Source organism: Gymnogyps californianus, chromosome 2 (assembly GCF_018139145.2).
Source record: "Gymnogyps californianus isolate 813 chromosome 2, ASM1813914v2, whole genome shotgun sequence".
NCBI lineage: Eukaryota > Metazoa > Chordata > Aves > Accipitriformes > Cathartidae > Gymnogyps > Gymnogyps californianus.
Window position 1 is genome coordinate 163,734,108 of NC_059472.1, and position 26,042 is coordinate 163,760,149.

General features: G+C 39.7%; 1 protein-coding gene across 1 annotated transcript; it reads left to right on the plus strand.

Annotated features, from left to right (window-relative positions):
- The first annotated feature begins 412 nt into the window (after positions 1-412).
- GHRHR (growth hormone releasing hormone receptor) lies at positions 413-24,237 on the plus strand. Its single transcript, XM_050892640.1, has 13 exons — positions 413-469; positions 7,279-7,384; positions 8,005-8,112; positions 9,337-9,437; positions 12,539-12,636; positions 14,384-14,516; positions 15,421-15,574; positions 17,400-17,460; positions 17,566-17,635; positions 19,229-19,320; positions 20,058-20,187; positions 21,727-21,768; positions 24,115-24,237. Exons 1-13 carry the CDS (start codon positions 413-415, stop codon positions 24,235-24,237), a joined length of 1,275 nt encoding a protein of 424 aa, XP_050748597.1.
- The last annotated feature ends 1,805 nt before the right edge of the window (positions 24,238-26,042 follow it).

Genomic DNA, 26,042 nt, shown 5'->3' on the forward strand with positions numbered 1-26,042 from the left:
ACATTAACATTAGCTGTTAGGAGAGGGTTTCTCTTATGCCAGCCATGTTGTTTTAATACAGGATTAGCAGCATTTAGAGCTGTCCATCCATCCTAAAATCATTTTGTGTTACAAAGAAAGAAACAGGGGTCTTGCCAGGAGGTATAGGATTCCTGTAATCTTGGGATCAATCCCTCAATGCATCCAGTCCAGTCTTTGAGTGTGCAGCAAAGTCAAAAAGGTGGAAAACAGGTTAAATACAGCTTAGAGAGTTGTTAATATTTATTTTCCACTTCACTGTGCTGTTACGTCACTTCTGTGCAAAAAGATAAATGCTTCAAATCAGCAACTGACAGGAGAAAGGGAATTCAAAAAGCAGGTGAAAGATGCTAAGAAAAGCTAAAGAAGTGAAGTCTGACTCTTGCTTTGGAACATGAACTCTAGTGCTTTATATCACTGTGTTCTGTACACCCTGAGTCTGGGAGTGCTTGTAAGTAATTGCATGAAAAAAAGCTTTTACTTCTTTGTTTTTCAATAATTGTTCATTTTCTTCTTGGAGCAGATGGTCAGATACAGCTTTACTTTTTGCATGAGTCTCTTTTCTCTTTATTTGCTTTGGATTCCAGTTAAACAAGGCAAGATGCTATGAAAAGTGTGAACAGTGGCAGAAGGGACACACATTGTAGGATCTGTATCTCAATGCATTTCACTGCTTTCTTACCACACACTCACTAAGGAGAAACAACATAATTGGCAGAACCCCCCTTTTTTTTGTGTGTAGGCTTTAAAAGACAGTGACAATGAAGAAGAAACTGGAGGAGAGCTGTTACATCAGAGCAGCTGAGTTTTGATAAAGTTTTCTTAAATTTCAGATTACATAGTCTTATTAGTTACAATTTCATCTGCCTTGTTGGTAGCATTAAAGTTATTTAATATGTGAGCGGCTGAGATGCTACAGGTAATAAATGAGTCGAACCAGCAGGGATGCTTGTGGCAGAATTAGAAATATCCAAATGCATTAAAAAGCTTAATGGTCTTGCTGACATTTTGCTTTGGACAATGATTAGTAAACCAGCGTTCAGGATCACACAGATATCAGGACAGGTCTGTGAAAAGTGGGGGAAGGACATTTTCTTTGCTTTTGAGAGTAATTACATTTTCAGCATCTTCCTTTTGTGATTCTTCTGCTATATCCTTTCCTCTTCCCCGGGAATCTCTTCTCTGAAGGAGCATTTCATGAGGGGTGGCACAGCAGCTTTATTTTTGTGGGTCAGGAGAAGTAAAATATTGTGAAATGACTGAAAAGATTTTTACTGACATGAAGCTATGGTTTCCTTTGTATCATCTGTGCGACAAACTCCGCTTCCCTGTAGTGGGAGCAGGTAAGGATGATTGCTCATAAGTAGAGTATCAGGATCCAGTGCTAATAGTTAAAAATATCACTGAAGGTCTCTGTAAGAACCTGTCTCATTTACCCAAGAGAAATAACACTTTCTTCTATAAAGTTGGATTGGTTACAATATGATTATGCACTGATCAAAAACAAGTTGGAAGTGTATAATAAAAATCTCCTAGCATGTGTTACATATTTTATTATGATAGAGGATAGGTAAACAACTCCTATTTGAGTAGAAAATGGTGGAAAAACAGCCATCTGTTTTCATTGTTGGTGTAACTTGATAGTATGCTTTCCCTGGAAGAGCTGAACTCAACTTTTGGAGAGGTTTTAAATGCTTAAGAGGCTGACTCTCAGCTTCCATAAACTGAGATTTTTTTGCTATCATTGCTTGTATGGTGCCTACTGTACTGTGAAAAGAATGCAAATATTGATGCATTATGATGTATATGAGAGAAAACAGAGGAAAAGCATCATTTGAGCAGCAAATTTTGCATGACGTTATGAAAACACCAATAATAATTTAAAAAAGAGAAGTTTAATTTCTTGTGTGTGCATTTCATGTCCCTCTTTAGAACCTGATCTGGAAGAGAGTTTTCTTTTGTTATTAGTTTTTTTATGTTCATCACATTGACAAGACTTTCAGCAGGGGCTCTCTGACAAGGGTAAAGATTTGCTCGATCTTTGGTGGTTGTGCTAACCCACAGCTCCATTTAATACCTTAACTGATGGATACAGCAACTGCAAATTCATATTCTGTTCGGAACATATCGGTGTTTATTTCATTTGTAGTTTAGTTTTCCTCATTGGCAAGACGATTTTTGTATAAAGTTATTCAGGAGGACAACCTGAAATATTAGCTATGGTCCTCTCAAAAAGATTTTCTGTTTTGGCTCCTGTTGCACATTTCCTATCATTTTTACCCTTCTAAAAAGAATATTGGGGAAATACTTGTTTCCTTACCTTAACTCCAAATGGGGTGCAAATATGACCACAAGAAAAGCACTTTTATACTTTTTCTAAGCTATATTTACTCTATAAGTGATAACCTGACCCACAGGGCAGGACCTTGCCAGCCAGAGCCCATCCCACCTTCTCAGTGAACGGGCAGGGCAGACTGGGGGGCATATCAGCCTGTCAGGATCAGGGTCAGGATCAGGCCCGGTGAGGGGACTCAGGGTCAGACATAGCCCAGGTTGATCGGACAGGGCCATGGGGACAAGGATGGGCTGAGGCCAGGCTGAGACATCAGCAGGGCCCATGACTGGGCAGGGCAGGGCTGTGGTGGAGCTTGCAACCACCATCCTACAGCATTGTTGGGGCAGAGACTGAGCTGAAAAGGGGTTCTGGGCCCATGGGCAGAGTAGGGGGAGGCCCAAGGGCAGGGTGAGGAGGGCCACTAAAGCCCCTCAGGACCGTGACAGCAACTCAGTTTGGAGTTAAGCCATTATTCACATATTTTGTCTCACGGTAGTGGAAGCATCACAAAGGTGTAGCTGACTTCCACATGTCAAAGTCCTTTAAAGGTATCTAGTGCTCAGTGAGTTTGCTATCCAATTTGCTCTGCCTTAGTGAATTGTTATGGATGTTCTGGGAATGCAAAGCTATTGGAAAATCAGGGCTTACTAAGAGGCTCTGTGTTTGCCCATCAGTAGCGCCAAAGAGTAGTTATCATGGAATCAGTTAAAAGACTGATCCAAAATTAATATCTTCAGATTGGCATGGACTTGGGAAAATGCATTCTGAAATTGCCATCCATCTGTTCTTTTCTCCTTGCATTTCCTCTTCTTTCAAGTTCTGCTAACAGTTACCAAAATTCATCAGACACGTCCCATTTTTTACTTGAAAGTTGCATGTGCAGGTGCAGAATGGTTTCATGTTGCATGATTAGGAACCTTCTCCCTAAACAAGCCTTATTGGGATACTGGTTCCCTCGAAAAATGGGAAATAAAAACTTGAAACTTCTCAGGTTTGGCAGGGAATTGAATCTAGGTTTGCTGCACTCCACATGAATATTTTAACCAATAGACTCTTAAAAATGTGAGCAATTCAACTGGTGACAGCACAGTTTTAAAAGGAGACATGTATGTTCTGCTCAGCTTTGTGAAACGATTGTAGCTACTCAGGAAGGTCTACAGAACAGGCATACCTGCAGATCTCACCTGCTATATGTTAAGTGGCTCTCAGGGAAGTGGTACTTTACCTCTGTCCGTCTTCATGGATGTAAATGACCATGAAAAGTGCTAGAACCTCTGCTTCATGTTTCCTCTACTAATTACCAGAATTCAGAAAAAGAAACAAGCCGAGTTTGGATCCCTGTTTTGCCTCATCTACCCAACACAAGAGGCTGCCTGTGGTGGAAGAGCCCACATTCATCCACCATAATATTAAACATTTTGTCGAAGACCCTAAAGTAAGGTGGCAGTTATCCAGGACTCTCCCTCTAGTCCATTGAGAGAGGCGTCTCTCCTGAGGACGGCTCAACTCCTAGGCAATCTGAATGGCCCTCTGGCAGTGGTATGCAACGAAAAGACAAGAGGCAATGGGTACAAACTGAAATACAGAAAATTCCACTTAAACACAAGAAACCACTTTTTACTGTGAGGGTAGCCCAACACTGGAAGAAGCTGCCCAGAGAGTTGTGGAGTCCCCATCCTTGTTGATATCCAAAACCCGACTGGACGCAGCCCTGAGCAACCTGCTCTACTTGACCCTGTTCAGCAGGGAAGTTGCATTAGATGATCCCCAGAGGTTCCTGCTAGACTCAACTATTTTGTGATTCTGTGATCTGTGAGCTACAAAAGGAGTTTCTGTAGGGAGGATCCTAAGACAAGTGAATTACCAAAGTGGCAAACTAAAAGATTTTATGGAGCATCATTTCTTTAGGGATCCTACAAACCACAAACACTTGTCACTATCAGCTGAGCTACCAGGCAAAACAGCTCTGCTGTAATGATCTGTGCACAAGCCTACATAATGTCAGTAGCTGTAGTAAGTGGTATTCATCTAACTCAGTGCTGAAGCCCAAATTTAGAAAGTAACCATGGATTTAACAGTCAGGGGAATCCTAGTGAATTGAGTCTAAACCATAGCTCATTCCATCCAAAAGCAAAGGTATAAAATAATTCAACTGATCTATGCACAAAAATGCTAGCTTCTCTCTGTTACCTTCAGGAAAGGAATCTAAGATGACTAGATCAGATAATGATGTCTCTGTAGATGTAGACACCAAAGGGAGCTGAATCACGTACACAGACATTTATTCTTGTCTTAAACAATGGCTCATACCTCTATCCCATTATTTGATGCTTCCAGAAGTGGGCAGAAGGGAAGGAGGTAGACAACGAGATTAAACAAGTAAGTCTATAGATGTTTTCAGAGTAGTTTGGAACCTGATTCTACACCTTGTTTGGGAATAGTATTCAGAGCTGTTCAGAAAGTATAAGGGTCTGCTAGATGTAGTCAAATGCTTTAGGGGGTTGAATATACCTAGCACACAGCCTAGGAGTGGAATAAATATTTTTAGTTTATTTTACCCGAGTTTCTGTCATAGCAGATCTTGCACTCAGTGTTTATTCAAGCAGTGATTAGCACTGACTTGAATATAAACTGTGAGAGCATGTCTTAAGGTCAGGTCTTCTTGAAGGAAGAGGTAATAATTTAAATACCTGGCACTTGATCAGCCTCACCTTTTTATTTGAGATGCATGTGGTAGTGTTCTCACGAGTCTGGAGACTCAGAACAAAAAATCAAAAAAAGATTTCCTGGACTGGTGAATAAGCCAAACAAGCTTTGTTCTTGCCATGAACATTTCAATGAGCAAAGAGAGTTTTCACAGGCAAAATCTAGTCATTTTTTTGCCAGGAGAAATAATTTAAGACTGTGCAAATGGGTACATTTCCTGTCTACTGAGGTTTTTCTGGGCACAGTTCACTTAACCAAGAGAATGTTGTAAAATAGTTTTTCAGTAAATGGGTTGACTGTATTTTCTACTGACTAATAGAGCTACTTTTTGCAATAGCTGCTGTACATGATGGGCAGTGAGATTTTCAGCATAGACGAATTTCATTGTCCAGGGTGAGTATAAGGGGGGAAGAATATATGTTGGCATGAGAAGAGATATCAAGTACGCAAAGATGTTCAAGACATGCCAATTTTCTGTTACCCTGCCTACCATTGCATATCTCAGTGAAGTGGAGTTGCAGGGCTCCCTAGACTACCTGTTTTTACTGATCAGGGCTGACATCACTGGGGCATCCTACACATCAGATCTCTACATCCTGGGGCTAAGGCAATGGCTGGCCTCTGCTTCGTCCATTCATAGTTGCCTTCCTCTCACATACACCAAACTTCATTCAGCCTTGAGTATGGGGCCTTTCTTTTCATTGCTGCCTTAAACTAATCCATGGCACTGCTGTCTGTCAGTTTGGCAGGAAAACCACATCCTCCTAAAAGTGCAGTAAATGGGAAGCAGACTATCTCCTTGAAGGGCATACATGTGGATACATGCCATTTTCAAATGCCAAGGTCCAAACCCCAGAAAAGCAAAGGCTGTGCAATTAATCCAGTATTCTCCAGCAGCCCGAGAGCCTCAAGTTGTTAGACAATATGTAGTTCAAATGCTCTGCAGACCAACATGAGATATGGACATTAACATGGAGGGGAAACACCAGCTTATTGGAACGGATACGATCTGCCCTCTGAATGAACTGAAAGCCAGCTATTTATTTTCCAAATTCCCTGAATATTAATCTTCCCTGGGTGGAATAAAACTGAGCCATATGCCAGCCACCTGTTCACCATGCAAGTCTCATCCTGAGTTTATTTTCTGTTGTGTATATCTGTGTCTTTATATCCATATTCACACATACAGAGCACACTGGCACCAGTAGCCAGGACGTAGAGCTAAGATGAGAGCGTCTCTGATGACAGCTGGCCTTCTGGGACTGGGGACAATGGCTATGGTTGGACAAGACACATATTGATGTCTTCGTGAAAAATAGATGTGTGTACCTCTGCACAGTGGGTACACCCACAGCAGTCATGGTGTGTAACAGCCTGGTGGCCAAGGTACTCTGGATGCTTTCTAATTCTCTTGTGGTGTCCATGTAAGCACAAGTCTAAATAAGGACTAAAGCAACTAAAAGGTTCCTGCTGTTAAAACACTGGATGCCAATTTTTTTCTTTACACCAGCATACCAAACCAACAAATGCTTTGGTGCAGAGTTTTTGTCCAAAGAAAGGAGTTTTGCCTCCTGCTCTGTGTAAAGAAAGGCAGATGGCAGAAGGGAGAGAACAGATTCATTCCTTTTGGAGTGAAGAACTCATTCAGAAGATGGTTTTGTAGTAATTGTATGTGGTGTCAAGATGTTGTTTCTTCAGAGGTTGGCAGGGGCATGTCTATGCTGAGGAGCAGGTGGGTTCTGAAGCATGCCCTGAAGTGCTGGACCCTTCACTGTTAAGAAAAAGAGCCTGTCCAAGTGCACTCTGTCTCCTTGTGCCCAGATTTAGCAGGGGCTAAAGTTAGGATACAAATGAGTCCTGCACTCAAACCCAGGCCCTAGCAAAGAGGTCTTTCATTATGAACATAGCCAGAGAAATCTTACAAACTTTCCAGTACAGAGCTGTAGCTACCATCTTCTGACAGCTACGCTGCCTAATGATTTGCTCTGATGTAAAGTAGCACAGCTCAACTGCCTTTGACCCAGCTCAGCTGGGTTCATCTGCTGAAAGGGTTGCAATTTGTGCAGAGACGGTGGCACCCTTTGACTGCTAAACCCTAAGCGAGTGTTCTATGTCCTTAACATAGCCTTGTTAGTTGCAAAAGTGGGTCTGGACTTAATGGCTCAAGAGATCCTACCCAACACCTTCTTACTAACCGGCTGAAACTCCTCTCCCTGTAGGTTGCTGGGAATGTCCACCCAGAATGTGATTTTATGACAGAGCTGAAGAAAAAGGAGGCCGAATGTCTGGAGGACACAGAAGAGCATGGAAATGCAACACCAGCAGGTATCCATGTTTGAGGGATGAAAAGAGCGAGAGAGAAGCGACGCCCTGCCAGAGTCAGGACACAGTCATGCTGCCAATGTGCATATTTGAGTGTTTTACTTATTGTCCCACATCCCTGTTCTCTGGTCAGCTTTTCTTCCATCTACTCCCATTCCTTTCAATTCTTTTTTTCAACATTTTTTTCACATTCAAATATGGATAGTCAATCTATCTGAGTGAATCCTTGTGTCCTTGTCCTCTTATTCCTTCCTCAGCTGCATGCTATCATGGCGTCATGCTTGCTATGTGAGGGTGTATTGATCTTTAAAAATAGGGCAACCCCTTAACAAGTACTGTAATCTGGTCTTTCTTCCAGCATCAGTCTCCCTCCCATTTCCACAACACATTTTCATTTATTGCATTATATCTGAAAACCCACCCCAGTCTAACACAGGGAGTCTAACTAAAGCAGATTAGATAGTCCTCTGGAGGTGTTTATTTCTCACTATAGAATAAAAATTGTGGCTAAACTACTTTTATAAGATGTGTAAGGGGTGGAGTGGCAAAGTTTAAAAAGGTTTGGTTTTTTATTTTGCTCAAATATAATTATACTTAAAAATATATTTCACTGTCTGTCTGAGGTTGCAAGAGAACCTGGGACAAATTACTGTGCTGGCCAGAGGCAGATGCTGGAGAGACTCTTGCCTTACCATGCCCAAACATCCTCTTTCACTTCATGAAGGAGCCAGGTGATGTACTATCATGGTTGTACTCCTATTGTTGTGTTGCATGCCCGGCAAGAGCATTTCTAGAAATGGGAGGTGAAGACAGAACATCGCAAGTTCCTGTTCTCTAGTTGGATCAGAGCATTACCGCAAAGATTTCAGTAGGATCTGAGGGAGCTTAGCAGTTCTTCTCATATTTTAAGCATTATTCATAACTGAATATAATCCCATAGTCTGTGATGAGGCCCTGAGCCAAAAAACCACTGAAATCAATAGCGTGATTTCCATTGGTTTCCATAGGCTTTGGGATCACCTTGTTGCGTGAGTTTTCCACAGAGCTCGTATGGGGATTGTCTAGGTCAGAACTTAAGCATGGGGCTTTATGAGATTTATGCTCTGATTACTGTGGGATGAAATGAAAGGCAGAGGAATTAATAACGTGGTTGTTCTTTAAGACCAAGGTTGGAGATACAAAGCAGAATTTTGTCATTGAAGTAGCATATGTGTTGAGCCAAATGCAAGACTGTGCAAACTAATGCCTTTGTGACTGCTTACTCTCTGGGTAAATACAGCTAGGAACAAACTGCAAGCCCATAAGGAGGAACCGATCTTCCAGGAAAGACCTAGATTTGGCAGTTCCACAAGAAAGAGAAACTGCAAAGCCCAACCTCTGCCTCACCCAACACATGCTCATTATAAATGAGGGATAAGGAAAATTCCTTTCATCTGTGCAGATTCATTTCCTGCCCTGGGATTCTCTTACTTATCCCTCATCTGACTCATAAATCTTTTTATGGAAACGTGCTATCCTCATAGAAATAACTGCTTATTCCAGCCTCTGATCTGCAAAGAAAGAGTAAGCCCCAAGGAAGGTGAGAGTGAGAAGGGATACATTAGAAGGGTGAGTGCTGAACGAGGCAAAAGTCTGATGGAGCAGTGCTTCCCAATCTTCTTCAATGGACTTCCCTGTCCCTGATATGATTTCTTCCTTACTCCTTCCCATCTCTACCTCTGTCACCTCGGTTCTCTCACTTCTTTGCATTGTTTGTCTCCAGATAAAGTAAAAAGTTTTGTATCATCTGACTACCTGAATGTACTCATGCAAAATGTCCTGTCAGCTCTGTGAGACGCTAATGGAGATGATCCTCTCCTCTTGGTATAACCTTCGTAGTAGCAAGAGGTCTTCTGGTTTTTATTTTCTGTGTTATGGGGCTCTTCATCGGAAAAAAATGAGTGCTTCTGTTTCAGCTGGAATAGTAAAAAGGAACTGCACAAAGAAAGGCTGGTCTGACCCATTCCCTCCCTACCATATTGCTTGTCCAGTAGAAGATGAGATTCCGCTTGAAGAAGTAAGTTTAATTAAATAAATATATGTGAGTGGTATGCTGACGTTATAGGATTCCTTTCTATTCCTGAAGACCACTGGGGAGGGAGACTCAGCTGAAGCTGAAATTTCTTACCAAGTATGGAATGCAATTCAGATTTTGCTCTAGTCACTTATTTTGGAGAATCACTAAGGATGTTTTATTATTCAGGTGTAAGAGCGTAATAAAAATAAAGCCAGCTGCAAATTCCATACAATCATGCAGTTCTGTTGAACTTGCTCACAGATATAACAGCTAGAGATATGTCGCAAAATGTTCATAAAATATGAATTAAGACATTTCAATAATATCAGTCAGCAAGATGATTTTGTGGCACCACAGTATCAGTACAGCAAACGTGCTGTTACAATACCACTACTCCAAACTCAGCAATATCTAAGGACAAGAGGGGTTTCTGGTTTCTCATGCTGCCTAGCATAAAATATCTAATTCAACAAGGAAAAAAAAAAGTTTCAAAATCTACATCTCTGTAATGCAGATCAGAATTTGACATATTTCTTCAGCTAGATTTGCACAACTGGTGATATTTAGAGGTTATACGTACAGGGAAAATACAGTGCTTGATCTCTAATTAATAAGGATACAAACATATTGTATAGATGTGCTTAGCTTCCTGTAACTCCTCTTCCAGAGAAAAGAAGCAAGCCAAAATACTATATCATATTTTAATGAAAAATATCATAATCCTGAAAATTATTATGGTTACATAAAGCCTCTTTTGTGATAAGGTTTTGCTGTCTTATTAGCTACTGTGGAGAAAATGAGAAGTAACTCAGTGGAAAGAATCTGAAGAAATCTCCACTAAGTTAAAACTGATAGGAGGTAGAAATCACTTTAAGTGATTAAAAATTAGTTGTCTAGTCTAACTTTAGATCTCTACCCTTCCTCTGTACAGGCTAAACACTGCACTTTTGTCTTTATTTGTACAAGTCAGGTGAATACTATCCTTTTTTGTCCACTATAGAGAGAATGAAAACAACATTTATACTGTAGTTGATGAAGTCCATTCAACTTGATGGAGAGAATTTAGTTTATGTCATCATGGGGAGATTTCTCTTGTCTTCCCATTACTTTTTGTACTACTATCATGCTGTTTAACTCAAACTTCCTTTCCAGCCCCTAAGCCACAGTACCTGCTGCTCTGCATAAATAAACACTTACATGAAATGCAACTCCTATCTTTCTTTCCTTCTTTTATTGCTTCCTTACATTTCTGGTGTAAAAACAATCTTAAATGATTCTATGGATCTTTTTAGTAGTAGCCCACATTTTACCTCAAGGTAAACTCCTCAGTTGCAGGTTTATCCACTTAAGGATTTGATTATTTTCCATGTTTTTCATCTCTGATTTGTAAATGGAGGTTGCCAACTAAGGTCAGCCTAGCACAGCTTTGATGTGTTTCTTACGGAGTGGTACCTTCCAGACTCACTGGCTAGCTTCGTAGCTCTGAGGGACTTCTCTGAGCTCTGGTTGGAATTGTGCATAGTCAGGTCCATGGGTAATCGTATACAATTCACAGTCCATCCACCAGACAGAAAAGGCCACTATGCATGGTTTCCACATCATTTAACTTCATCAATCTCAAAAAAATTATTGTGTAAGTCTAAGCTAATCACTACACGCTGGATCTATATTAGTGCTTTGGTCAGGATCAGGTGTGTGCTTTTCAAGAAAATCTCTTGGTTATCTCAGTGCATTTACAGCGAGGGATGTTCTCAGAAAGGATAATCTGGCTTCCTATGGATGAAACTAACCTGGAACACAAACGCAGGGTGCACCTAGTGTGCTCTGACCAATGATAAAAGTTCAGCCCATGGGATTAGACTACGGCTAGTCAGAAACGCACACAACATGGATGTAGAGTCCTCAGCACCAAGGGTTTCGCTCTACCAAACCAGACCTGTTGACCTGCACTTGTTAAGGCAGACGTAGTGACAGATCCTTTTTCTTGCTGACAGAAAGTGATAAGGTCTCATCTTACAATGAGATGAATTGTCTTCTGGGGGTGCTTGTTTCCCTTCATTAACTAGAAAAGAAACAGAGTAGGAAGAAACAGGATTGTGTTAACAATTAAACAGTACAGTCCTGTGGCCATGGTCTCACGCTGCTCGTTTTACTATAGACTTAGCTGCTCACACTTAGGTAGCTAATTTTTAAGCACCTAAAATAAATGAAATAAACCCTACCCAATGTCAGCCTTATAATGCCTTAAGTTATACTTAAGGCTCAAAACAAGTACCTGCCCTTTCCCACAGTGAACTGTAGCAATGCGCTGCATAGCTGTGTAGATTTTAGCATATAAAAACATTGAAATGGGACCCAAGAGACAGACCATGCTAGATTGAAGGGAAAGATTTGCAGCCTAGAGCTTATTCATTCTATTTTCTGCTTCCATGTGTGATAGTTGAAGTCAGCTTATCCTCACTCAGAGATCATGTCTGATAGAGGTGCCATTTAAATTGAAATGGATTTTGATTGACATTCTGACTGAGTAACAATTGAGTGTGTCAGCAAGAAAAAAAGAGGAAAAAAACAACCCCAGGAAAAAAAAAACCCACAACACAATAAAAATGGAAAGGAAGAATAGGCGGCAAAAATGTAAGTAAGGAAGCAGAGCAAAGAAAAGTGGAGAAACATAAGGAAAGGCTGACAGAATTCTGTGTTCATCATGCAGCCAGCTGCCAGCAGGATTGTCCTGCTACTGCTGTGGAGAAAACATGGTGTAAAATGCAGTGCTTATAAAAATGCATAAGAGTTTTTACAATGCCTTTGTGGAAGACTGGCTTGGGTTTTTATGGTTTTATGAATGAGCTTGAAACCATCCTGATCAATACATGTTTCTTTATCAGACTGGGCTATATCCACATAAGTATGGAATGGGTCGTCACAAAAGAAACATAATGAGTGATTTCAGTTGAGTTTTGCTGTGGGATTAAAAGGGGGAAAAAAGGCTGTCAGGGATGTGAACAGCTTGGAAGCACCAAACAAAGCAAAACTGCCAGAATCAGTAAAACAGCTGTCATTTGGCTGCAAGTTATGTGACAAATAATTCTCTTCTTTTCTAGCAATCCTACTTTTCTACTATAAAGATCATCTACACTGTCGGATACAGTGTATCGATCACCTCACTCATTATTGCCGTGACAGTGCTTATTGCATTCAGGTATGTGGAGTTATCCTCTAACCTCGATTCTTTCAACAGTTCTTAGTATCTTAAACTGTATAAGACAACATTAGACACAACAAAGTAATATAGATAGAAATCCAGTAGAATAAAAATAAAAATTTCAGGCCGTATTGGTTTAATAATATTAAATTGAGGCTAGAAATGAAAAGGGATCAGAGAGAGCCAGGCATAAGAAGAATCAGAACTGGGAAATAAACCCTGGCTGTCTATTGGCAAAACTCAGCAACTCACTTTGATCCTAAATAACCTATAGATAAATTTGCTTGCTTAAGCTGGAATGAAGATAATTTTTTATAAACTCTGTGTACTTGCCTTTTATGGCTTCAGTGAATTTTATATTAATAAGAATATACATATACACAAAGAACTTGATTCTGAATCAATGTTCCTATGGCACTGTACATATTACTACTGAAACATTTGTAACTAAAGACATGTTTTGAAAGTTAGGCTCTGAATTTGGCTTCTTTTGGTAAGATTTCTTTCCTACTGACCTATCCAGCTATTAGGCATTTACAGGTATAATTTAGAGTATCTAGAGTAAAACTGATTGTTTATTTTCTCATTTAATGTAGATTTGATGTTTGCTGCCATGTAGGATTTATTTTATTAATCTTTGTTTATTTCTTGTATTTCTGCAAGACAAAAAAGAATAGTGTTTTATTATAATGCTGTGAGAAACTCCCAGGTTTCTCTGGGGAAAGTTTCTTGACCTCTGTTGGTTCCTAGCTCATGTCTGGAAGTCAACAGATATGTTTATTGACATCCACTCTCGACTCAGGAAAACAAACCAGCCCAAATAAGGGGAAAGAAAGAAACAATGGACATAAAGAGACTTAGCAATAGGGAGGAAAAAGTTAGAGTTAACAATGGGGTTGGCATTTGAGTTCAGTAATAAAATTCTGCACACACTAAGTGAGCTTTAAGATTAGGTGACCCTGAGATTACTGGATCTGGATGGAACTCGACTTTTAATGGAACTCTTTGCTTATTAGCTAAAATCTTCAGCTCCAAATGAAAACATAAAATTGAAGCTGTATAACTCCTCCAAAAGCCTGTATTTAATAACAGTCAAAAATTAATCTGAATTAACTGAGAATTTAAAGTAGATGTGCCAAATTGTTTTAAAGCTCTTATCTGCATTCATTTAATTCATAACTCTGCTAAACTAAGGAAGAATTCTTTAATTCTGGATAAGGCTACACAGGAGTTCAAAGCAATTTAACTCACCCATGGCATAGGGTATAGAAAATCTTGCTAAGTAATCATTACCCTGTTCATTAAGAAAACTGTTGAGTTAGTCCAGGATATCTCTGCACGCTTGTTCTTGGGAGTGGTTTAGCCATAGTCAGAATTGTATCAGTAAAGATCATTCCTCAAATGCAGGTTTCTCTTGGCCCCAAAATAATGCCAACCAGAAGCCTGGCTCAGGTATACTGACCACAAGCTAAAACTGAGATTCCTGAAATCTGGCAGACCAGAAACATCACCAGGGCACCACCTAACAAGGAAGGAGATTAAGATGTAGACTGTGGGTGAATTGCTTTACATGAGGAAGGTTTTTATCTCTGCCTGCCTACAGAGAGAGCTCGGTGGATGAAAGTGTTCTTTCCACACGTGCCTGGAAGTACCTGAGATGAAACAAGGGTTTATTGCATATTTTAATTACTGTCAGCACAAGTCAGTTAATTACCTCAGAAGGACCTCTCTTCTTTTCTTCCAGGAGGCTTCACTGTCCCAGAAATTATATCCATGTACAGCTCTTTTTTACTTTTATCTTAAAAGCTATTGCCATTTTCATTAAGGATGCTGTCCTTTTCCAAGAGGAAGACATTGATCATTGCAGCTTCTCTACAGTAAGCACATGAAAAGCAAGATACTGTGGTAGTTGATGTTTTTGCATACCATCTATATATGGTTTCACTTTTCATGGCTTTTTTTTACTACTTACTTTTTTTTTCCTCTAACCTGGTGATGAAAATTATATAATTCTTTTTTTCACTATGTTTTACCTCCATAAGTGTGTACCTTATGCCCTTCTACGTTCTGAATGCATCAATTTGTGATCCTGTAGTACTCTAAATCAGATAGAGACTTTGCTGTAGAAAAAAGTAGTGTCATTACACTGTTACGCTTCTATAATCTGAAGCCTAAAATTGAAGCTCTCTGAGTACCTCATAACACATCTTTTGAAAGATGTTTCTTCTGGAAATGTTGGATTTCATGTTCTGACTGGAAGCTCTGAATTGTAAACCACAGGTCATGCAAGGTACCAGGCAATCAACTCAGCTTTGATCCAGGCACAAATATCGGCAACGTGGCAATGGTTTTCAAACAGAGGTTTATGGGATGATTCTTCTGCATTGCTCATGGCCACACAAAAATTTAAAACTGAGCATAAGTAGGAAAGCGAGTCCTTGAACTTTTGTCCAAGGGCTATGGAGCATGTGACTCTACTGGTATAAGGTACACTGGAGGCAGTGCATTTGTGGGACAAACCACATGCTTGGGAGACCAAGTTATATTTTTAACATAGAGGTATAAAGCAAAATACAGTGGAAATTCCAAGGTATTATGACAGTTAAAGCCATACTATTCAGAAAGCCATATTACATTTGAAGCTCTCCCTTTAAACATGAATGAAATTGTGAGAACTTGTTCTTTGTAATCTCAGCCAGAATTACAGATGCGCACTACACCTGCAAATCAAACACATGTATCCACAAGTAATGCCTAAACTGTGACTTTCCTGTTCCCTAGACGGAATGCAAGATCTCCGTTGTTTTCTGTCACTACTTCATGATGACCAATTTCATGTGGCTGTTAGTAGAGGCTCTTTACCTAAACTGTCTGCTACTCTCATCCCTTTCTCATGGAAGAAGATATTTTTGGTGGCTTGTTCTCTTTGGCTGGGGTAAGTAAGGCTTTTACATGAAATTAATAAAAGGCAAGATGTTAAACAAGGCTTTATCCGTCCCATTAAAAATACTGGATGTGGAATCTAATCTGCCTAACTGAAGTGCCTAACTTGGGCATTGCTTTGATTTTATTTTTACATGCATACGAGTGAGAAGCAATCAAGTTTTTCAAAAGTATGGCATTAAAGTCCCTATGAAATAAGTGGAAAATTAAGTACATTTGGGAACCCACAGAGAGAGATCCAGTCCACTTAACCTTTTTATCCCCATTGAAAACAGAGATACCTCTAAGGAGTTATCACAAACACTAAAGTTAGGTGTACCTTGCTCCTATTCATGCAGAATATAGTTACACAGTCTTCTTCTGAGAATGGGTCCATCTGGAGTCACAGCAGGCATTTTTGTAGTCCTGATATTGCTATAGCCCATCTTTTGCATTGGGCAATTGTATGAATAAAGGAGCTCTATCCACTAAATAACAGTGCAGGCATGAGACAGTAACATCCCCACTCCCTTTTGTTGTATTCTGCAATAAATCTAATTGTTCAAACCTTTGTGGTGACTTAGAAATCAGAAACTAAGTGGCTACCCACATAAAGTTGCTGTGTAAAGGAAAAAGCAGAGAACTCCTATATGGCAGGTGAATGCACTTGCCCAGGGGAATTTTTGGTCAGTTTAGGAAGGCAATCCATGCATGTTGTCACCAAAGGTTAAGGTAGGCCTGACAACTGAGCAAACTGGATCACTTTTTGTGTTTTAAGGAGACTTCAAGTGCCTTTTTAGGCTGCATCACATTCTGTGTTTGTAAAGTGCTAACATTACTATTATTTTAAGTAATGCTGTTAGAGGTAAATGCTATTCCTCAATATTTTATCATGCAAAAAGCACCCTTATTACATAAATCTGGGTTTTAATGTACTATCTATGGCAGAACTATATCATGTGCAAAGTAGCTTCTGTGTCCCTTTATATCACCACAGTGAGGCATGATCACCAAAGACTGAATGCCATTACTTCTTTCATTCCATCATGGGTATTAGGAGATTTCTTTTTAGGTTTACACTACGGGTTTAAAGCAATTCCTGTGTCGTGGTTTAACCCCAGCCAGCAGCCAAGCACCACACAGCCGCTCCCTCACTCCCCGCTCCACTCCCAGTGGGATAGGGAGGAGAATCGGGAAAGAAGGTAAAACTCGTGGGTTGAGATAAGAACGGTTTAATACCTAAAGTAAAATATAATACTAACAATAATAATAATGAAATATAACAATAATAGTAATGAAAAGGAATATTAAAAAAAAAAAAGAGGGGAAAAAAAGGAAAAAAAACCCAATGATGTACAATGCAATTGCTCACCACCCGCTGACCGATGCCCCAGCAGCTATCTGCCCCTCCTGGCCAACTTCCCCCCGTTTATATACTGAACATGACATTCCATGGTATGGAATACCCCTTTGGCTAGTTCAGGTCAGCTGCCCCGGCTCTGCTCCCTCCCAGCTCCTTGCACACCTGCTTGCTGGCAGAGCATGGGAAACTGAAAAGTCCTTAACTTAAGCGCTACTTAGCAACAACTAAAACATCAGTGTGTTATCAACATTATTCTCACACTAAATCCAAAACACAGCACTGTACCAGCTACTAAGAAGAAAATTAACTCTATCCCAGCTGAAACCAGGACATCCTGTTATGTGAACAAGCCACAAAGGGTAATTCCAGTTCTGAAAATGAGTGATCTGTATCATCACAGCAGAGTTTCAGTGGACAAGATTTGGATTAATTGATGAAACTAGACAAGCACAGTTTGTGTTTCACTGTCTGACAGGTTTTCCAACACTTTTCACCCTTACATGGATACTAGCAAAATTCTACTTTGAAGACACGGCGTAAGTCATTATTTCCTACATTATTCTATATTCTTGGGTTATGTTTTTAATTGATTTCAGTGATTACATACACATATTTTTCTAAACTTACTGTTATTTTCTCAGATGCTGGGATATTAATCAAGGCTCTCCTTACTGGTGGCTAATCAAAGGACCTATTATAATTTCTGTTGGGGTAGGTATTTCTGAGTTTGCCAACATTAATTAGAAGAAAAAAGACTTTTAAATTAAAATCTGGTTACTGTTTGCTGAAATGTTGTTTGAAATAAGGAAGAGGAACCGTGGAATTTCTACTGTAAACCTGCCTATGCCCAATGCAAACTAAAAAGAGGCAGAGAACTGCCACGCCCCCCCCCCAAGCAAACATCCTTCAAACAAATTAAAACTCTCATAGAATTGTCAATTTGGTTGAAATTAATAGCAGATGAGTGGCTAAACCATCCTTATAATATTTGAAAACAAAGTTTTAGCCTAAGAGTCTAGAATCAGCTATAAATTTTAATACAAACTTTCAAGGGCGATAGGTTTCTGTTCATAGGTGATAACAACGATAATAGCTCTTGAGCCTGACATTTATTGAATAAACTGATGGGCTTTAAATTATTATCATGTATGATTACTCCCACATGTCATTAAACCCAAGCAGTGTTTGAGAAAGCACCTAATGGATGACCTTAAGGCCATCTAATAAAAGCTTAATTTAATTGGAGGACAGATGCATACAAATAAGGCATATACATGCAAACAATGTGAATGAAGACTCTCAAGTTGAATTCTGGTCATAGTTTGCCATGTTTCAATAAAGTATTACATTTCCTTCTGCCTCCATTATTTTTCCCCCTACTAGTCCTCATCTGACATCCACATCTGAAGTCAAGCGATTCAGGAGGATTGCAGTGATGATTTTTCTGCTGGAATGTACTTAAGGCATCACTGATGGATAAAATGAGATTGGACTTTCTGGTAAAATGTGGATATTCTTAGGCAAAATTAAGCATTCAGCCTCACCTAAAGAAGAGCTGGTGCGTACAGACACACAAAAATGCATAGGGAGAAACTCTCTGATTGTGGAAAACCGAGCAGCTTCACAGACTTTGGTAAGGCTGTGCCAAATTGCAATTGTAGCAAATCTGATTTGCAAGTTAGGATTGACCCTAGCTAGCTTTGGAGCTGAGCTAATGCTCCTCAGTTCTCTTCAGAGTCAACAAAGAGAAATATGCACTTTTGGTACGTGATTCATCTGACTTATAATAGATGTCTAACTTTGGAGGAGATGACTCGTCCCCAACTCCACCTGAGGCTCTATTGACTATACTGGCTGGCTCTTCATTGACTACAAAGGGAGAATAGGGTGATCAGCTCAGCTGCAGACATCTCATTGTAGATACCTGTATTTAGTCAGATGAATTCTACTAATAATGTCTAAAGGTATTAGCCAGAATTTAGTACAATAGCCATCTCAAAAGAAATTGAAAATTATATGCACTACAAAAAATAAAAAGAATCACAGAAGCTATTAACAAAACTAGTTTGCTTAACAGAGTCAAAATTTCAATTTTTCATCTTCAGCTATTTCTTTAAGAAGGAATGCAACCTATTTAGACGCTTGAATGCTGCCAACAGGAATGACATTAATAATCTTACACTGGTCTTATCGAAACTGCACAAATTACATAATAACTGAAGTAAAAAAACAGATTTTCATTGCAGAGATTTACATTGGAAAGTAACCTTTTCTTTTTTTTTTCCCCCCAAATATTGTGAACAGGTCAATTTTGTCCTATTTGTCAATATCATCAGAATTTTGCTGAAAAAACTAGACCCTAGACAAATCAACTTCAATAACTGTTCTCAGTACAGGTAGTGTATGGAATAATTTTTAAAAAATCAATTATTTTAATAATAAAAACTTATATAATTTTTTCTAAACAGAGAAGCACTTGTCCAGTGTCACAGACAGGCTCAGTTTGGCTGGCATTGAGTTCTAGAAATTCCCAACTTTATCCCATTCCCAAGGAAACTAGTCAAAGGATAAGACTCATCTCACCTGATATTGACCATCTAAACATGATGTATTCAGATCAGTTCAGGTATCTACCTTCCAATTACAATCAATGGGGACACTAGGAAACCATTCATTGAATCCACATGAGATCTCTTATATAGGGCAGGATAAATTACCCTCTATAGATGCCTTTTCCTGTACATGGACTATAAAGGGAGCCTGCATATTACTTTCTCTGTGTTTAGTTACAAATAAATGTCAAATTTTCAATGCCTTCAATGGGACAAAATATGTTCTACTGCTTTGTGTTTTCCTGAACTGTAACCTCATTCAGAAAGACAGAATGCCAAAATACCATAAGAAAAGCCATGAACATGGTATTGCCAATAAGGCAATAAGCATCAGAAATCTATTTCCAGCTAGTTTCTCATTATGCTTTCTGCCCAGCACTGTAGTCCTAAGAGATATGAACTTCACATGTAGATATTTAGATCCTCTTTTTAACTTCTGTTCATTACTGTGGCATATTGCATGCATTAGTCTTTACTCAGGGAAATAATATTACCTTACCTCTTCTCATGTCCTGTGCTAGACGTCTCTCAAGGTCAACTCTGCTTCTGATTCCATTATTTGGAACCCATTATATTGTCTTCAACTTTCTTCCGGAATATACCAGCCTGGGGGTTCGGCTTTACTTAGAGCTCTGCATTGGATCTTTTCAGGTAAAATGACCGCAGAGACTTCAGTTCCTTCTCAGTAGATTTTCTAATTTAATCTAGTGTCCACATGACAACTAGTATTGCACAAAAAATCATTGGACCCTGAAGCTAGTGTCTCCTCACAGAGTTCATGGTTCTCTGCTGAGTTACAGTATCTGAAGATGTGACTTACATCCTACCTGGCTGTAGGCTAAAACGTATATTTGCAGATTTTGCAAATACAAGGCCAAGTCTTTCAGATGCATGTATAAATTAGACGGTGGGTCAAAGCCAAGCATGGAAAACCTTTGCTACCAGTGGTAAGCCACATACCTTCCCTGACTTCGCTGACAAGATCAAACTGATATGGGCTGACGTTAAATTATCCAGGGGCAAATTGAAGCTATAGGTCCAGCCCTCTTACTAATTCTCTGGCAAAGAATAAATTGATAAGCAAACATATAAACATCGAATAGTGCCTGGTGCACGTATCAGCCCCATACAGACTACTGCCCTGAGGCATGCTACATGTGTTTCCCTCCTGGGTAAGCAAAACCTTTGATGTGCTTTGGATGCCCCCAACTGCTCTGAATTGGCACACAGGACACGGACAGCTTGAGGAGCTTGGTGCCAACTAGAACAGCTACTGGGGCTGCTCTGACATACCCTCCAGGTGGCTTTGCTACCTGAGTTATGAGCAAGGCAGCACCCGGCTGCCCTTTGCTTTCCTCCCTTTCCCTGTGCTGCACCTCAGAGTCTACAAGAAGCAGCTGTGGGCAATCCTACCAAACTTCACCAGGGAGCATATCTCCCTCTGAATGGTTGCATGGCATCATTTGTCAGTGAGCATCACCAAAAATCCAGCAGTTGTGCTGGTTTAGTCCTCTCGAGGATTTAATCCATTGTGTCAATCCTGTCCAGTAAACCCTGCACATCTTAATCCTGACCCTCCGTGCGTGGAGCTGGCCGTCATTGAGTTAATTAACCATGTAAGGAATAAGTTAACTGAATAAAAGGGTGAGGTGTTTAGCTGGTATCTGATCACATAGGTCCGTTGACCTCCTAGGATTTTCCTGGGTTTATCTCAGTTCAGAATCTTAACAAAAGTATTCAATAAGGCAGGATTTGATCTCATCTGATATACTGCAAAGACACAGAAGTTGACTGGAAAGCTGTATGAGCTCCATACATGGATCTCCTTACGAAGTCTATGTTTCCTTACTGATTCACACGGTGTAAAAAATTAGCTCACAGTGTGTTTGGCTGTAGAATGGACCATACTTTTGTAAGCATAACGTGGGAGAACTGCAATTGCCATATCATCTGCTCTTAGGAATTCATATTGCGTTAGTGACTTTGGTGAAATGCCACTAATTAGTTGATTATCTGGCTGATCAGCTTTATTGGAGATACATAAAGAATTTTCCAATTTATAACAATCCTCCAACCTACAGTGATACTCATTAATTCACATACACAGTACCATCACGAAGTCAGATTGTGCATGTGGCTTTTTCAAACTGTGCTAACACTCAGCACCTTTTTTTTTTTGGTCTTTTTCAGGGGTTTATTGTAGCAGTTCTCTACTGTTTCCTGAACCAAGAGGTAAGGAAACTATATCCTTTACAATATTCCTTTCACTGGCAGATATATAGAGTTAATAATCAGTTTCATATAAGCAGATAAGCAAATCTTTTAGTTTCTTAGGATTGTCTGTTAACATGGGAATCAGTGAAGATGAATTTCATTTCAGTTATCTTCATGGGAATGAAGCCATCTAGTGGAGAAATGAACTTTTACTACTTTGCTATTCCATCAAGCATTTTTCATCCTGTCTGCCCATTTTTGTACTACAGCGGGGCTTGGAAAACCCATGCTAGGTCCAGACCAGAAAGTACAAGCTGCTGCAGTGATGCAAAGAGATCTCCATTTACTAAAGGTCTATGATTAAATTGGACAGAATTAAAATTTATGCTGATTGTCCGATACTGAAATATTATTTTTTAGTATTTTTAATATGCTCATGAAGCTTCTCAATATTTCTTCACGTTGATAAATCTGTTTTTCCACTTAGAATATGTAAGTCAGAATTTTACTGTTGATGGGACAGGAATCATTCTATTTAGCCTAGTATCCAGGTCCATTTATATAGCCTAGATGTTGTGATAAGAATGCATCTTAAATTAATTATATAGGAAACGTAACAGTTTATCCTCCATATTTTAGAATGGATTGAAACCCTGGAATTTCTCCCTCTTTTCTGACTACAGGGTAGCTGAGATGATAGCTATTTTAGAGTATGACTGGGATTCAGTTTCAGACTACACTAAGAGTCTGCTGGTTTCTACCTGCAGCTCCTAAAAAGGGAGAGTCCTGATTCATATATACCACCCCACAGGGGCATCCCCTAGAGTGTCAAAGGTGTGTTTAGGAGGTGAATCCTGTCCCTAATCATCACAGTCAGTGGAATATTCAAATGACCAAGTACAGTTGTCTGTGTTAGAGATAGCTGACCCACTCTAGACTCCCTGGGCTGTATTGACTGAATCTCCATTTTCGGAGTTTAAAGGCTAGGGCTGATTAAGCTTTCAAACAGTATTTAATTGTCTACATGTGTCACGGTCCACACTTACTTGATTTTGTCAGAAACTTCTGAAATATTAAAACAAATATCTTCAAATATATTAACATTTCTTAGCCTTTTGGCTGAGTTTATGGCTATGAGTTGTTGACTGCTCTAACGATGCTTGTGTTCAGTTAACACTCCTGTTCACTAGTCTATTAATAATCCTAATCTTTTCTGATGGTAGACCACAGCTTTACACTCAGCTTGACATCCCAGACATATAGCACTTCAATTTAGAAGTTTCCTTCCTATTGGACATGTGGGAAAGCACATTTCTAATAAGAATCAGATGTGAGAGCAGGCTGTAGTGGCTGGTCTGGACCCACTGTATGTTTCTGTGAGCATGCCAGTGCATAGTATACATAGTTGTCAACAACAGAAAGCAAATGTCTCCTGATTGCTGATGGCTTTCCCCTCACCATCTTAAATAGCAAAGTAGTATTATTTCTCAGCCACAAATTGGTGAATGGTGATTAAGAAACTTGCTGCAGATTATACTTTTCTAGAAGCAGATGGAAACAAGACAACATCCCTTAGCAACTGAGGAAGAGCAAGCAATGTGGAGCTAATGTATTTAATTGTGTAGGTAACCTTGGTGAGACCATTACTGGAATAAATTTTCAAAGGGATATTTAAAAAACAATGGGAGAGGATATAAAAAAAAGCTGAGAAAATATTCTAGCGGTGGAGAAAATGTTTTACAGTGCTAGAGTTAGAGACCTCAAGCTCTTTCATTTCTCAGAAGAAGATTGAGGTGATTTGACTATGCATAAAGATATCAAAGTATAACTGCTTCGATGGGAGAAAGTTACTTAGTGCTGATAGACTTTTCAGTTCAGCAGAGGAAGGTGGACCGAGGACCACCAGCTAGAAATTGAAACCACGTAAGTTAAAAATGGAAGTGGGGCTTTTTTCATTTATTTAACTGTGTGACAGCTCTAATGATAGACTTTGATTGTCGGGCCCATAGTCATTAAGTAGGAACACAGAACTAGGCGGACTCACATAAAGTATGTCCTTATTTCTTGAAAGGAAGACTGGGGTTCATTTACACTTCTCAACATGGGAGGCCAACTCTGAGCTAGCCACACTAGATGTCTGCATGAGTGCAGAGGGATGGGCATGCTGAGACAGGCCAGAGGAAACATTCTCTGGAGGATCCTACTTTTCTCTGTCAGCTAGAAAGGGAGCCCAGGGGAACTAAGTTGGACTGAGATGTCTAAATTTTACCCTTCTCTAGCCACTATTTCTGTCTTTCCTCTTTCACACCGGTCTACTCCCAAGCAGTATTTGACCACAAAATAGCATTCTCCTTTCCTTTTGAGGTGCAAACAGAAATTGGCCGGAGGTGGCACGGTAAGAGATATGGACTTATGCGAGTGTGGAGGAGGACGAGATGGACTCTGCCGTCTAGTTCTGGAGTAAAAATGACCACATCTGTGTGCTAAAGACGGCCTCAGGATCTGGAGTAATCCCATATAAAAGCCTGATTAAGAAAAAAGACAAACAACAAACAAACCAAAAAACCCACCAAACGTAACGATCGCAGTTTATACCGAGCAAATTGGAGGAGGATCCACTTCTACAGCAGTTCTGCCCACTGGAAATCTTTTGCAGGACAAGCATTGCAGTGACAGATTAAACACTGACTGGCCTTCTAAACACAAACTAACCCTTTCATTGATATATTATGCATCACAGCAAACGCAAAAATCGCCTCTTCTTCGTTCACTTCCTGTACACTTTCACTGATGAACCATATAGCATAATGTGTCTAGGGAGTGGACACCAGTTACTACTACCAGTGACACCGTAGATGACCAGCTCTGGAAACTGGAATTCAATCCTCATGCAATGGGAGCTGGAGTCTCTCCAGCTTGTTCAAGATTTGTTCCTTGTTTTGATTCAGTAGACGTGCAAGTAAGAAGCCAAATGTCTTGTTAAACTGCAACACAATGATTAAAAAGTCCTCTTATATTGTCTTTTTATAATGTCTCTTTAGAAGCAAAAAGATACAAAGTTCACAATAAAACCCAATACACTCTCATGTTCTGATGTTATTTTGGTAGCTACAGGTTAGAAATTTCTGATAGCCAAGCAGCAGAAAGTGGAGGTGTTGGGAAGGACAAGGCTCCATAAGATAATCATTAAGGAATAACTGCTCTTTGCACGTAAGTTAAAAAGAAAAGCAAACTTTTGCACAGAAAGAGAATGAGACCCACGGGAGACGGACTAGGAGACTGCTAGGAATACTAAGTATTTTCTTATGTGTGACTGTTTTTGCTCTCCAGTGTTGTAAAACATTCAGAAGCTTGAAAATAAACTTGCATTCCAAGTATTTGTACTTGAGGGGTTTTGTTTGTTTGTTTGGGGTTTTTCTGGTTTTTGTTTTGGTTTTTTTTTTTTCCCCAATGTTTGTTGTAACCTGTAAATTAATGGATTGATTAACCTCTTTGATGGGAACATCAGGGCCTGGAAAGGAGTGAAGAAAGCTAAACTGTACCACGCAGTGAAGACTATTACACCGATACACTTTCACCCTGCTCTTCTGGACATTTCAGTGAGCTGTCAAGTCTGATTAAACAGCAGAAATGATAATAGAGAAAAGTGCACTTGCCTGCCTTTTTCCTTTGTTGTATCCAGGTGATTACAGCTAACTTGAAGAAGTGGAATGTTATGTCATCTAGTTTTTATGTAAAAACTGACTGCCAAGGAAGTGTCTTCCTCTTTCAACCAAAAAAAGTGGTTTTCTCCTTGTTTTTCTTCTGTATGTGAAAAATACAGCAATGGTTGAATTCAGATCTGAGGGTGGGAGAAGAGTCTGAGGGAGCAGTGGGGGAAAGGTGTTTATTTCCATTTCTGCAGCGACTCCTTGGAACACATATTACAATGTGGGGCCCAAGATATTGTTTATACTGGTTTCCTTCCTTTATCCAGAAGGATTCAAGGTGAGCTGGATGGAAGCATGTGTTGAATGGCTGGTGATTTGTTAAAAGGAAGAGACTAACAGAGTTTGCATGGCTTTCAGTGTCATATAGCATCCAGCTAATGTGAAAAAGTGGCAAAACCTGTAAGCATGAGTGTCGAGGCAGTTGAATGAGTCTTCTTTCCTGGAGATGGATGTGTTTCAGCCTCCAAAAGATCTGGCAGCTCCAAAGTCTCTATCAGCTAGAACGGAGCCCAGAGTAATAGCTCAACTAAGATATCTAAATTTCACCCATCCCTACCCATACATGCTTAGATAGAAAATTTC

Excerpts from the sequence above, each read along its gene's own strand:
- GHRHR (XM_050892640.1), top strand. The coding sequence starts at position 413 with ATGAACTCTAGTGCTTTATATCACTGTGTTCTGTACACCCTGAGTCTG. Across the intron at positions 8,113-9,336 it reads TCACTTCATGAAGGAGCCAG|CTGGAATAGTAAAAAGGAAC; the intron begins GTGATGTACTAT and ends CTTCTGTTTCAG. Across the intron at positions 17,461-17,565 it reads TTCTACTTTGAAGACACGGC|ATGCTGGGATATTAATCAAG; the intron begins GTAAGTCATTAT and ends TTATTTTCTCAG.